Genomic DNA, 15,216 nt, shown 5'->3' with positions numbered 1-15,216 from the left:
GTAACACTCAGCCACTCTGCTTTGGTGGTGGTGGTGGGTAGTGTTTAACGCCCCGTCGACAACGAGGTCATTAGAGACGGAGCGCAAGCTCGGGTTAGGGAAGGATTGGGAAGGAAATCGGCCGTGCCCTTTCAAAGGAATCATCCCGGCATTTGCCTGAAACGATTTAGGGAAATCACGGAAAACCTAAATCAGGATGGCCGGAGACGGGATTGAACCGTCGTCCTCCCGAAGGCGAGTCCAGTGTGCTAACCACTGCGCCACCTCGCTCGGTACTCTGTTTTGTTCTGGTGTATATGGCGCTGTAGTCTGATGTTGGATTCCTTCCTTTCTGAAAAATTTTATCAGATTATCATTTGCATATTCTGTACGATTATTGGTGCATAGAGAGCAGATCATTTTTCCAGTTTGCTTTCTACTAAATTTTTGAAGTCTCGTATCGGTTGTGCTACTTTATTTTTATTTCTGAGGAAATATACAAATACTTTCCTAGAATAATCATACATTAGAGTGAGGAAGTATTTGGCTCTTCCAACTGATCTAGTTTCCATCGGCCCACACAAATCTGAGTGAACTACCTCGAGAATTTCTGACTCTTGAGCTACATTGTGGAAAAGGTGGTCCTGTTTGTTTTCCCTCTAAGCAAATTGCACAGGGTGTATTTACTGCTCCCTTGTATGAAATTCCACTAGCCAGGCCTTTACAAAGTGCATCCATAGCTTCAGAATGTAGATGACCTAGCCTTTTATGCCACAAGTCTGCACTATTTGCCTGCAATATGGATTTTGCCTCAAAAATTCGATCATATGGTTGGTCTAGTCGGTACATTCCATTTGCTAATGACGCATTAGCAACCATGCATCGTAAATATGACAACCTTGTTTGTCAAATAAAATTGAATGACCTTTTTCTACTATTTTACTGACAGACAGTAGATTTGTGCTTAGCTGAGGTTAATATAGAATATCCTCTACTTTGATTCTAGCTTTCTTGTTACCAGTAAGAACATCTACAAATGAAGATCCTACACTTTTTAGGGGTGAGTTTTCCTTATTTGCTATTAAAACTCGTGAGCCTGTCAATGCTTCAACACTACTTTCATTACAAGGACATTTAGACTCATGCGCTGATGTGCCCGAGTCTGCGTACCATTCTGTCTGTGTATATCTACCTGCAGCTACTGTTGTGAGAAATGTCTGGTATCTGGCTGTCTTGGTCGAAGATTTTTCATTGTTTTTCTTCTTGCTGCAACAGTTTTTATCCAGATGCCTGCACTTGTTGCAATAATAGCACCTGGGACCCTTTCTGAGTATTACATCGCTTTTTTCCTTGTCGATTCGCAGAGCAGCATCACTAATCGATTGTTTATTACAAGCTTCATCGTTTATTTCTTGTAGTAATTTATTTTAATGGAGTCTCCTCTGATCGGCACATTTGAATTTTCTATGCTCATAACCATAGACTTATATTCGTCTGGTAATCCTGCAAGCAGAATTCACCCAATCCATTGCTCTTTAACTTCAAAATTCAAGCCATTTAATTTTTGTGACGTGGAAATTATCTTTGACACATATTCTACTGACAAACAATTCTCCAGTCTGGTTGACAGTAACATTTTTAATAACCCTACCCTTCTGAAGAGACCAGAATCTTCGTAGACTTTCTTTAGCTTGTCCCACGCTCCTTTTGCTGTAGATGTATCTTGCAAGTGAACATATATAAACGGATGAACAGAGAGTATAATTTTGGCTCTTGCTGTACAAATTTTAGTTCCATCCTGTACTTCACCACTGACACACCCCCACAATTGCTCATGTTCTAAATATGTTCACATAGTGAATTGCCAGGTACTGTAGTTTCCTCTTCCCATCAGCTTTTCAATTGTAGGCAATAAATTGGTATTTACTGGCACCATGATTTTAGCGATTACATCGTTCCAAATTACCGCGCGCTGCTGCTAATTTTCCTGAGCCGGTGATCTCGTAATTTTTTAGAATATTATGCTGATTTATAATCCTGTTAGTAGAGTAATGTACGGGCAGTTTCTGATTGGAACAATTTATTAATACATTAAGGAAGCTACACGAATTACACACACAAAGCTCAATACACGGAATAAAATAAAACACATCGTCCATAGTTGCCCATAGCAACACAAAAGATATTCACATGCCAGGGAGGCATATTTTTCAAATCCCTCACGTTTCTTGTCAATAGTAACAATACAGGAGAGGAATGGTTGCTGGTGTTCACAAGCCAATTGTTGATGAGGAAGCAAGGTGCACATATGGTCACCTACTGATTTTTGTAATTTTGGCTTAGAGCATGTGGTACCCATAACCATAATTTTTGAACCTTCCCCAGCACATGCAAATGTTGCACAGTGGTGGAATGATCACAGGTCATCACATTTGCCACTTTTCAAGTACACTGATGTGTATTATTATGGACTAACATGTTTAAACAATCTTCAACAAATCCTGTACGTCTTCCTGAATGTGGAATGTCACTTATGTGAAAACGATCCCCCTCGCTCAAAATGAGGAAGTCATGCTCAATGGCATTATCTTTTTTTTTTCCCCATCAGTCCACTGACTGGTTTGATGCGGCCCGCCACGAATTCCCTTCCTGTGCTAACCTCTTCATCTCAGAGTAGCACTTGCAACCTACGTCCTCAATTATTTGCTTGACGTATTCCAATCTCTACCTTCCTCTACAGTTTTTGCCCTCTACAGCTCCCTCTACTACCATGGAAGTCATTCCCTCATGTCTTAGCAGCTGTCCTATCATCCTGTCCCTTCTCCTTATCAGTGTTTTCCACATATTCCTTTCCTCCCCGATTCTGCGTAGAACCTCCTCATTCCTTACCTTATCAGTCCACCTAATTTTCAACATTCGTCTATAGCAACACATCTCAAATGCTTCGATTCTCTTCTGTTCCGGTTTTCCCACAGCCCATGTTTCACTACCACACAATGCTGTACTCCAGACGTACATCCTCAGAAATTTATTCCTCAAATTAAGCCCGGTATTTGATATTAGTAGACTTCTCTTGGCCAGAAATGCCTTTTTTGCCATAGCGAATCTGCTTTTGATGTCCTCCTTGCTCCGTCCGTCATTGGTTATTTTACTGCCTAGGTAGCAGAATTTCTTAACTTCATTGACTTCGTGACCATCAATCCTGATAAGTTTCTCACTGTTCTCATTTCTACTACTTCTCATTACCTTCGTCTTTCTCCGATTTACACTCAAACCATACTGTGTACTCATTAGACTGTTCGTTCCGTTCAGCAGATCATTTAATTCTTCACTTTCACTCAGGATAGCAATGTCATCAGCGAATCATATCATTGATCTCCTTTCACCTTGTATTTTAATTCCACTCCTGAACCTTTCTTTTATTTCCATCATTGCTTCTTCGATGTACAGATTGAAGAGTAGGAGCGAAAGGCTACAGCCTTGTCTTACATCCTTCTTAATACGAGCACTTCGTTCTTGATCGTCCACTCTTATTATTCCCTCTTGGTTGTTGTACATATTGTATATGACCCGTCTCTTCCCTATAGCTTACCCCTACTTTTTTCAGAATCTCGAACAGCTTGCACCGTTTTATATTGTCGAACGCTTTTTCCAGGTCGACAAATCCTATGAAAGTGTCTCGATTTTTCTTTAGCCTTGCTTCCATTACTAGCCGTAACGTCAGAATTGCCTCTCTCGTCCCTTTACTTTTCCTAAAACCAAACTGATCGTCACCTAGCGCATTCTCAATTTTCTTTTCCATTCTTCTGTATATTATTCTTGTAAGCAGCTTCGATGCATGAGCTGTTAAGGTGATTGTGCGATAATTCTCGCACTTGTCAGCTTTTACCATCTTCGGAATTGTGTGGATGATGCTTTTCCGAAAGTCAGATGGTATATACCCAGACTCATATTCTACACACCAACGTGAATAGTCGTTTTGTTGCCACTTCCCCCAATGCTTTTAGAAATTCTGATGGAATGTTATCTATCTCTTCTGCCTTATTTGACCATAAGTCCTCCAAAGCTCTTTTAAATTCCGATTCTAATACTGGATCCCCTATTTCTTCTAAATCGACTCCTCTTTCTTCTTCTATCACATCAGACAAATCTTCACCCTCATAGAGGCTTTCAATGTATTCTTTCCACCTACCTGCTCTCTAGTCTGCATTTAACACTGGAATTCCCGTTGCACTCTTAATGTTACCACCATTGCTTTTAATGTCACCAAAGGTTGTTTTGACTTTCCTGCATGCTGAGTCTGTCTTTCCGACAATCATATCTTTTTCGATGTCTTCACATTTTTCCTGCAGCCATTTCATCTTAGCTTCCCTGCACTTCCTATTTATTTCATTCCTCAGCGACTTGCATTTCTGTATTCCTGATTTTCCCCGAACATGTTTGTTCTTCCTCCTTTCATCAATCAACTGAAGTATTTCTTCTGTTACCCATGGTTTCTTCGCAGCTACCTTCTTTGTACCTATGTTTTCCTTCCCAACTTCTGTGATGGCCCTTTTTAGAGATGTCCATTCCTCTTCAACTGTACTGCCCACTGCGCTATTCCTTATTGCTGTATCTATAGCGTTAGAGAACTTCAAACGTATCTCGTCATTCCTTAGTACTTCCGTATCCCACTTCTTTGCGTATTGGTTCTTCCTGACTAATGTCTTGAACTTCAACCTACTCTTCATCACTACTATATTGTGATCTGAGTCTATATCTGCTCCTGGGTACGCCTTACAATCCAGTATCTGATTTCGGAATCTGTCTGACCATAATGTAATCTAATTGAAATCTTCCCGTATCTGCCGGCCTTTTCCACGTATACCTCCTCTTCTTGTGATTCTTTAACAGGGTATTCGCTATTACTAGCTGAAACTTGTTACAGAACTCAATTAGTCTTTCTCCTCTTTCATTCCTTGTCCCAAGCCCATATTCTCCTGTAACCTTTTCTTCTACTCCTTCCCCTACAACTGCATTCCAGTCGCCCATGACTATTAGATTTTCATCTTCCTTTACATACTGCATTACCCTTTCAATATCCTCATACACTTTCTCTATCTGTTCATCTTCAGCTTGCGACGTCGGCATGTATACCTGAACTATCGTTGTCGGTGTTGGTCTGCTGTCGATTCTGATTAGAACAACCCGGTCACTGAACTGTTCACAGTAACACACCCTCTGCCCTACCTTCTTATTCATAACGAATCCTACACCTGTTATACCATTTTCTGCTACTGTTGATATTACCCGATACTCATCTGACCAGAAATCCTTGTCTTCCTTCCACTTCACTTCACTGACCCCTACTATATCTAGATTGAGCCTTTGCATTTCCCTTTTCAGATTTTATAGTTTCCCTACCACGTTCAAGCTTCTGACATTCCACGCCCCGACTCGTAGAACGTTATCCTTTCGTTGATTAATCAGTCTTTTTCTCATGGTAACCTCCCCCCTGCCCTCTCAGGGGACACCGCCTTATAGTAGGCACCTTCAGTGCCGGGCGGGAGGGTTTGCGTGCTTCGGTGAAGTCGAGAGCTATGCCGGCGGTAGCATAGCTACTGGCAGGGTCTCCCAAGCCGGACTGGTCCCGACAGAGGAGCCAGACAAAGTGTGTCCCACAACATAGGGCAGGGAGGGCTCTAGAGGCGTAGTGAAGCCAGCTTCCCTAGAGGAGTAAACCTCATACAAATCCTGGTCCTCCAGTTTGGGGGTTGGGCATGGGGCTAATAACCCCATACTGTAAAAAAAAAGAATATTACGGAAATTCAACAGAAGCCTCGGAAACTGGATGGAAAGCATGTATCACGACCCCGGCAAAGGAAACGGATAAAGGATCTAACAGTAGCATCATGGAATGTGAGGACAATGCTTCAGCCTGGAAAGATGAAAGAAATAGCTAATGAAATTTTAAAATTCAAATATGATATTGTAGGGCTACAGGAAATAAGATGGCAGGGGAATGGGCAGATAGATAAACCTGAGTACTCGTTGGTATATAGTGGACCAGAAGAAAGAACAGGCCAACTTGGAACAGGGTTTATAATAACTAGGGAAGTTAGGAAAAGCCTTCTAGAATTTGAACCCATAAATGAAAGGATGTGCAGACTCAGACTAAAAGGTAAATTTAGGAATATATCAATAGTTAATGCACATGCACCAACAGAGGGAAAAGAGGATATAATTAAAGAACATTTCTACGAAGACTTGGAAAAAGTATACGGTGCAGTACCTAAGTATGACCTGATGCTAGTAATAGGAGATTTTAATGCAAAAATAGGGAGGAATGAACATCTGTATGGAGTTTCTGGAAAATATTCACTACATGAAGAAAACAATGAGAATGGAGACTTACTATGCCAATTCGCAGCAAGGAATAATATGATTATTAAAAGTACCTGCTTTCCACATAAAAGGATCCATCTGGGAACTTGGAAGTCTGCAGCCAATGGAGTAGTCAATCAGATTGATCATATTTTAGTGATTGCACGCCACTCCACGTCAGTTACGGATGTACGGAGCTGCAGAGGACCAAACTGTGATTCAGACCACTTTCTGATAAAATCAGTCTTGAGAGAGAAACTGTCACTAACAAATGGCAACAGAATGGGAAAGATGATGAAATGGAATACAGACAAACTGAACATCCCCGATGAAGTAAAAAAATACCAAGCAACACTAAGCAGAAAGTTGAGCAATGAAGAGACCACAGAAGGAGTAGATGGAAGGTGGAACAGGTTTGAAAAAGCCATTAAGGATGCTGCAGAGGAAATAATAGGCATAAGAAGGAACAGAAGAACCCAGGAGTGGTTTGATGAAGATTGCAGGTCAGCAATAGAGGAAAAGAACAGGGCAAGAACAAAAATGCTACAGAGAGAAACCAGAAATAATGTGGAACAATATAGAGAATTAAGGAGAAGAGCTAACAGACTGTGCAAGAGAAAGAAAAGAGAGTGGAATAAGAAGAAATTTCAAGAACTAGAAGAATTAAAGGAACAGAGTGAAATAAGAAAGTTCTATCATGCCATAGGCAAAATGAAGAATAGATTCCAACCAAAAACAATGGCCTGTTCCAGTAAAGATGGGAAAATGATAAGGGAGGAAGAACAGATAGTGGGAAGATGGGCAGAATATTTCAAAGATACACTAAGCACCAGCCTAGAAGATGAAGAGACAGCTGCACAGGAGGGAAGAGTGGAGCTGGAAGTAGACAATGAAACCAATGAGGCAAGAAAACCAACACTACAAGAGGTCTCCCAGGCTGTGCACAAGTCAAAAAACAATCGAGCCCCTGGGGAAGACAGCATAATTGCTGAATTAATAAAAACTGGTGGTGAGGCTGTAATAAAGGAACTGCACACATTAATATCAGATATATGGGAAACAGAAACTATGCCAGATAATTGGAAAATTGGAATAATAGTCCCCATTTATAAGAAAGGGGACAGAACAGCATGTGAAAACTATAGAGGTGTAACACTCCTAAGTACAGCTTATAAGATCTTCACAAGTATATTAAACGAAAGGATACGGAATTGTGCAGAAGGCATACTAGGGGAATATCAGTGTGGCTTTCGACCGGGCAGAGGAACAACTGATCAAATATTTGTGATAAGGCAAATGATGGAAAAGTTCTATGAATATGATATAGATCTGCATTTCTTATTCATCGATTTCAAACAAGCCTTTGACAGCATAATTCGGCAAGAACTATACAGAGTACTGAAAGAAGTTGGTATATGTGCTAAATTAATAAGACTAATCAGAATGACAATGACAGAGACAAGAGCAAAAGTAAAGGTCCTTAGCAGAACAAGTGAGAGCTTTGACTTTAATAAAGGTGTGAAGCAAGGGGATAGCCTCTCCACTGTCCTATTCAACATTGCCCTGCATAGTGCAGTAAATAAAATCAACAAAAGAGGCACCATATTTATGAAAACTAGCCAGATATGTGCATACGCTGATGACATTGCTATAGTAGGAAGAAATACCAATACACTCCTAGAAACATACCGGGCAATGGAAACAGAAGCCTTAAAAATTGGCCTCATAGTAAATGTAAACAAAACAAAATATATGGTAATGTCACAATCTGAGGCCAGAAGAACCCCTAAAAACCTAAACATCAATGGGAAATGCTTCAATGGAGTGTCCTCTTTTAACTATTTGGGAGCCCTAATAACAAATGATAACAGTATTGGAAAGGCTATAAGGGAAAGAATACAAGCAGGAAACAGAGCTTACTTTGCAAATATGCAGCTTTTCAAAAGTAGCCTTGTTACAAGAAAAACTAAATTGCTAATATATAATTCCCTAGTCCGCCCAGTTATCACATACGGCTCAGAGGTATGGACATTGACAGAACACGATAAAAATGCTCTAAGAAGCGTTGAGCGGAAAATACTACGCAAAATCTATGGGCCAATAAGGGAGGAAGAAGGCTGGAGAATACGCTACAATGCTGAATTACAGGAGTTAATACAAGGTAGGGACATAGTAAAATTTGTTAAATCACAGCGAATACGATGGCTAGGACACTTGGAGAGAATGGCAGAGGATAGAATGCCAAAGAAAATGATGAAAGGTATGATCCATTCAGTTAGGCGAAAAGGGAGACCTAGAAGAAGATGGATCGATGAGGTAATAATGGATATCAGCAATATGGGAGTCCGGGGGTGGAAAAGAGCAGCAAATAACCGAGAAGTGTGGAGGAAGATTGTTGAAGAAGCCAAGGCTCACCAAGGGCTGTAGAGCTACTGAAGAAGAAGAAGAGAACCTCCCCCCTGGCAGTCCCCTCCCGGAGATCCGAATGGGGGCCTATTCCGGAATCTTTTGCCAATGGAGAGATCATCATGACACTTCTTCAAATACAGGCACATGTCCTGTGGATACACGTTACGTGTCTTTAATGCAGTGGTTTCCATTGCCTTCTGCATCCTCATGTCGTTGATCATTGCTGATTCTTCCGCCTTTAGGTGTAATTTCCCACCCCTAGGACAAGAGAGTGCCCTGAACCTCTATCCGCTCCTCTGCCCTCTTTGACAAGGTCGTTGGCAGAATGAGGCTGACTTCTTATGCCGGAAGTCTTCGGCCACTAATGCTGATTATTTATCAAAATTTAGGCAGTGGCAGGGATCAAATCCGGGACCGAAGACGTTTTGATTATGAATCAAAGACGCTACCCCTAGACCACGGGTACCATCATGACACAAATGTTTCTGACTGCCTCCAAAGCTGTCACCTCTCTATCGGACTCAAAGAGAAGAGTAAGTGGGAAACATTCTAATTTCTCCACTTGGAACTTTTCTAATGTCCACAGCTTCACTTACTATCTCCAAATGACAAAAGGACAGTATGTGAACTCAAATATCAACACTGTACTACAAATAAAAATGAGAATCTATCAATAAACCCATATCAACTGGAACACCAACAGGCAAAACAGAAATGCTAAGAACTTATACACCAGCCTAATATATTAAAAATAAGATACCAAATTTTTAATTTATATGACATAGTATACAAAGATACAAACACATGGAAACACATTGCTAACATAACTTTTCATATGCCATGATGCTAATAATAATAATATTAATAATAATAATTACACAATATTTGTATTAATGGACTTCAACAACAAGATGAATCAATAAACATATGATGCAAATTAAAGAAAAATAATGAATTCAGTTCTATGTACAGTGAACTAAAAATACTTCAAATATTAATATAAAGAACACAAATTGCATCTTATTAAAAATGAGGAAGCAAAATAATGGTGAATCAAATCCTGTGAAACTAAAAAATTAAATCAGACCACTAAATCACTGATTAAAATACTACCCCGAATACAGTGATACAACAATCAGCAGCTTTTGAGGACTATGTGGCGTCCCGTCTATGATGTAATTTCTCAAATATAATCGTTTTTGAATGTAATCATGTTGGTAAAGGAAAAAAAAGACAGTCTATATGCAATTGTTATTACTTGCCTTATTCTTGCCCCAGATGCAGTTTGCTTTGCATTTTGTCAAAGCATCATCAGTGGTCTGCAACAATTTTCATACTTTATTTTAAATGTTTCTTTCTAAAATTCTCATTAGAAGAAAATACAGTTCATGTTCGAAGCAATACTAGAAGTACATGCACTAGTCTATAAAGCCTCATTGTTTCAGTTGTGAATTGTTCTGGCTGCTTCCCAATGTGCTTGCATGCATGCATGCACGCATGCAGCTTCATTAATGAATATTCCAATGTTCCACGGCAATAACATACAAATATAGTACTAAAAGGTATTTACAACTATTTTTAAAAAAAGTTTTTCTACACCATTAATACTTACAAGCCAAATAGATGCATCATACTCGCTTCTATTCAACTCTACATCAACCAAGTTGTGAGTGCTGTTGACAAACCAGCCTATCAGAATTGTTGCTGCAATTTACATTCTTTGAAAGTAATGTGTCATTTGTTTGGTGCGGTGTTGTGACAATGAGAGACCAGAGCTTGAGACATTTGTTGAGAAACAATGGTGGCCACAGCAGTACAGTTCAGTACATGGGTATGTAGGTTATCAGGTTATCTGGTGAAGGTTGTCACGGAAACATTTAGTATCCTCCAGTCAACTGCACATCATGAAATGCAGCAGAAATATCCAAATGCAAACTATGTTCACAATATTGTTTGTAGGATAATCTTGCAGCCATTGACACTGTGAATTAGGAAGTGTGTATCTGGGACAGTGGGGAATCCAGAGCTGTTTAAAGAGGAGAAAGAATCAACTGATAGTAAGAACAGTCTTCAAACAGCATGAGGACGTTGAAAATTATTTTCTTACAGGAACTACCATAAGGGATGACAGTTCTACTTATTGTGAGCCAAAGTGAAAATGCAATTAACAGGATTGTAGAATGTAAATTCAAACGAATTCACACATACAACAGAAAAATAGCAAATGATGCATAAAAAAAGTTTCTCAGATTTTACTGCCATAGTGATTTTGAGACTTATATGGGGCGAGTCAGTATGGCATTCAATCCTTATTGAAACAATCAATTTTGAGTAAGCTTCTCCATAATACACAGCACTTCTCTTTTATTGTAAGTTATTTGAGTTTATTCAGAATCTCCATAGCATTTGCGATGAGCAAATAAATTCATGGCAAATGCACCAATTTTCTACAATTAATAATTAATTATAAGTTTATACAGCAGCCTGAAAAAGTTTAAAACTCAGGCAAGCTGGAGTAGGGGCAAAATTTTGTTTTACAAGCTAACCTTTCTGTCAGCCACAATGCCAATGTTACGTGACACTCAAAACTTCGCTGAACTATCACCATCCTTACATTTATTAAAATTTACCACCATATTAAACCACCATCCAACAGAATTTCTTACTTAATACGCAGTCAATAGGACATGGGGTGTGCGCAGTTACAAGATGTAACACTGATGTCACAGCAAATGCTGCCACTGCTCAACTGCCAGCCATAATTTATTGTGCTGTCATTGCATTTTTGAGTGACTACAAAGTTGCTTAATGGATGGACCTGCATCCACTGTCTGTTGGAAATCATGTAATCATACAATAATGAGTATATCTGCCTATTTGTGCAGCAAAATATATTACATTTATATATGTTGAGGGTCAACTGGCAATCCCTGCACCAAGCATCGATCCTCCACAAGTCTTCCTGTATTCTGCTGCAGTTTTCCAGCATTGAGACTTCTCTGTATATCACAGCATCATCCATAACTGATGATTAAGTGTAGAGTTAAGCTACCATTATCAGTACATTGGACAGGGAACTCTTGTGTTAACCACTAAAGATATTGAAAAAAGTTAGAAATTAAATATCATGTTACTCCTAAGATCAATGAGAAGAAATCAAAATTGATAAATGCTTATAAATGTGCAGATTCTTTTTCAGTTGCAAACATCTGTGTCTGCTCAACACATATTGCTGATTTGGCTCATGAAAGGTGTTTACTCTTCGAACTGTTGACTCTTCTTTGAAATGCAAGTTAGGGGGTAGAGCAAAAAATTTGGAGACAAAAGCGAAGTTCACATACAGAAATAGGAGACATTTTACAGGTAAATGAAGCACCTGACAAAAAACGTTAAGCACTCAGGTGGCAGCTGCACCCGCAAACACATCCAATCCATCAGCAGATATGCAAGTGGTTAGACTCTCAATTCTCTGCAACAGATTGAACAGCTACCACAGTGAGCTATTGTTGTCAGTAGGCCTGGTAGGATATATAAGGGGCAGAAACAGTATCGGATGTTGAGAGCACCGAAGGACAAGGAGATGCTGAGCACTCTTTTGAGCCAGTGTTCTCAGCACCTAACAAATCTTGCAAAGGACTCCATTGTGGGTCTATATTTGCCTGTCTGGTAGAATCACACAATATCTAGATTTGTGGCACATTTATAAATTTCCACAGACAAGTGATCAGCACGGCTGAATTTCATGTGAGGGGCACAGGGTCGAATCCCGGCTGGGTTGGAGATTTTCCTTACTTGAGGACTGGGTGTTACCACCACCAATACTTCGCTATTTTTTTAGCAATGAGACACTTAAATATTTTTCAGCAGTCTCATCACTGTTACTGTAAATACTCTTACATGTGACAACCAAGTGAGTCTCACAAAATTTAACGCCTCTTCAAATTCTTAAAAGCTAATTTATGTCCCTTACATGCCAGTCAGGTATGTTACGCATTCAGAATCTCTGACTATAACTGTGCACGTCAACTTTTACTGTGTGTTAGCTGCAACAGAAATATTTTTCCCCAGTGGAAACTTGGGGCAGATGTTCAGCCCTTCCATCATGTGCAAGTGCTGTCAACTGCAGGCATCACTATGAAAACGTCAGCAGCGCACAGCAGTTCATGACCACCAGAATACATGGTTCACCACAGTCCACCTGGTACTGTTATTGTCTTTTGCATGGTAATTGTTGAATGATCATTTTATTTATTACAATAGATAATATTTCATAATTAATTATTTAGTCCATAACATGAAGCCAAGTGTGCAAAGTATACTATGAAAATGGGTACATATTTTTGTAGAAACCTTGCATCAAAATAAAGGGTTAAGAAACATGACCAGAAGGGGTGTTTGCATAAAATTTAAAACTGAAGTTTTGCGCCAACCTCTTGAGTGTCAGCTGAAGTTTGTAAGTTGTGGTCACAAGGTTAGAGAAAGAGCAGAAGAATAAATATCACCCACTTACAAAGGAAACTTAACAGGACTTTTCACACTGGAGGAAACACTATTAAAAGCAACAATGAAAATGATATCACTTTAAATATTTCAGTGAGGGCACCATTCTCTTCATATAAAATTATCTGAGAAGCTATTCAGCATCTATTACATCACTCGCTTCATAAAGGAAGGACAGAAGTAAAACAAGGAGATGTCCACAAAAAATCCGATTGCAGAGCTGAGGTATCATACCTCTAAGTGGTGTCACACTCACTCTTTAGATAACAAACACTTATATATTTACTGAGGGAGAAAGATCCCTGTCTAGCCACCTCCCATAGGATTTCTATGGATTAGGAATACAGTTGCAATAGTACCCCATAGTGAATTCAATCAAAGAAGGGGAAAAAAACTGTTTTTGTACAGGCTACGCAAGTTTTAACTTCCATACAAAGAACGGGCAACAATGTTCACATGCCTTACAAAGTGAGTCAGGCCACAGCAGATGTGCAAGATCCAGTAATTGAATGCAGGAGGAAGAATATTGAGAATAGTTGACTGAGTATGGGCGACAGCTGTGTCCATGAAGCTTGGCCAGTTACTACTACACCTCCACCTTGCTACACAAATCTTTGATAATAGACAACAATGTTACCCTTAAAAACCCTAAAGCTTTTCCTAATTTTTACTTAGAAACAATAAATTTCAATAGGATCATAAGATAGGTTAAATGAGTTGGAAGAGGAATTAAGTAAGATCAAATGAGATGTGACAAAGGTGATCAAATAGCATTAGAAGCAGAACATATTTCATTACAGAGAAACAGAGTAGAAAGAAATTTCATATCTATAGCTTGTTGCAGAAAAATAAATTATGGAGGATACATAGCAGACCCCGTTGAGACTTCAGGCACAACAGCAAGACTTGTTCTAAATATATATAATATGGACTGACAACCAGGAATGATGGTCCGGGGGGTCATTTCTTTTCATAGCAGGACCACTTTGGTTCTCATCAGCAGCACTCTTGGTATATTTACAATATTCTACACACTGTTTTGTTGCTCTTCATTGCAAGCCAGCCAGGGCTTACACTTCAGCAAGATAGTGCCAACTCACACATGGCATGGGTTTCTACTGCTTGTCTTTTTGCTTGCTAATGGGCAGGGGCTTCCAAACCAACTCAAGATTTTGACAATCTAACATGTCAATTGGAGATAACTTGGCACAACATCCCTCACGAGAACATCCAACGATGATCAACCAATGCCAAATCGAATAACGAATTATATTAGGGCAGAGGTGGACCAAAGCCTTATCTGACTTGCTCAGTTTGTGAAGCTCTCTCTCTTGAATAAATTGTCCAATATTTCTAAAACATTCATCATTTTCTTGTCTCTTCATGTAGAGCACTACCCATTTGCATCCCATTTGGATAATTCCTTCATGGTGCCTTTTTTTCCCGTGGAAATTATTCAACATGTTCACATTCTGGTAAAGATGTAGAAGGTACACACGAAGAGTTACAGAAACTGAAATGACAGGAAATCTCACTACAAGATGTTTTATATGAACAGGGGGAGTGGCAGTCTAACATAAATCTGGGTGAAAACCAAAAGAAAAATTCTTCAGATAGATACATGGAATACAATATTGGAAGTGACTGTGGTTATATGACAGTGTGGTCCCAGCACTGGTTGCATGACCATCTCAGAAAAAAAATTGATCTTAGTTGTGTGAATTCCCTCACGTTTGGTTAACTCAAAAATATTTATAAGATTTTTTTTATTGGTTATCATTTAGAAACAGCAGCTACTTTTCCTTCAGCCACAAACATTCTTTCACATTTACAATCATCCGCTGTTTTTAAATTATTCAGTAATGGGTTGCCCCAGTTCAGATAAGAAGCATTTAGTTCAGTCCACATAGACTATAAATTAAAACCAAGCTCACGTAGCTGGAAGTATTCCATAATATATTTCTA

General features: G+C 39.3%; 1 protein-coding gene across 2 annotated transcripts in view; it reads right to left on the bottom strand.

Moving 5' to 3' along the window:
* Positions 1-15,216, bottom strand: part of LOC124613787 (F-box only protein 21-like) — a 107,602-nt gene that overhangs the window by 18,080 nt on the left and 74,306 nt on the right. The window contains exon 9 of one of the 2 annotated variants that reach the window (XM_047142512.1): positions 10,014-10,070. The exons of the other annotated variant lie outside the window; for it this stretch is intronic. Within the exon in view, the coding sequence (XP_046998468.1) occupies positions 10,014-10,070 (57 nt within the window). The remainder of the gene's footprint in view (positions 1-10,013; positions 10,071-15,216) is intronic. 2 annotated transcript variants of the gene reach the window in all.

This window comes from Schistocerca americana, chromosome 1 (genome assembly GCF_021461395.2).
Source record: "Schistocerca americana isolate TAMUIC-IGC-003095 chromosome 1, iqSchAmer2.1, whole genome shotgun sequence".
Lineage (NCBI taxonomy): Eukaryota > Metazoa > Arthropoda > Insecta > Orthoptera > Acrididae > Schistocerca > Schistocerca americana.
Note: the sequence above shows the minus strand (reverse complement) of the source record. Positions and strands in the feature narration are given on the sequence as shown.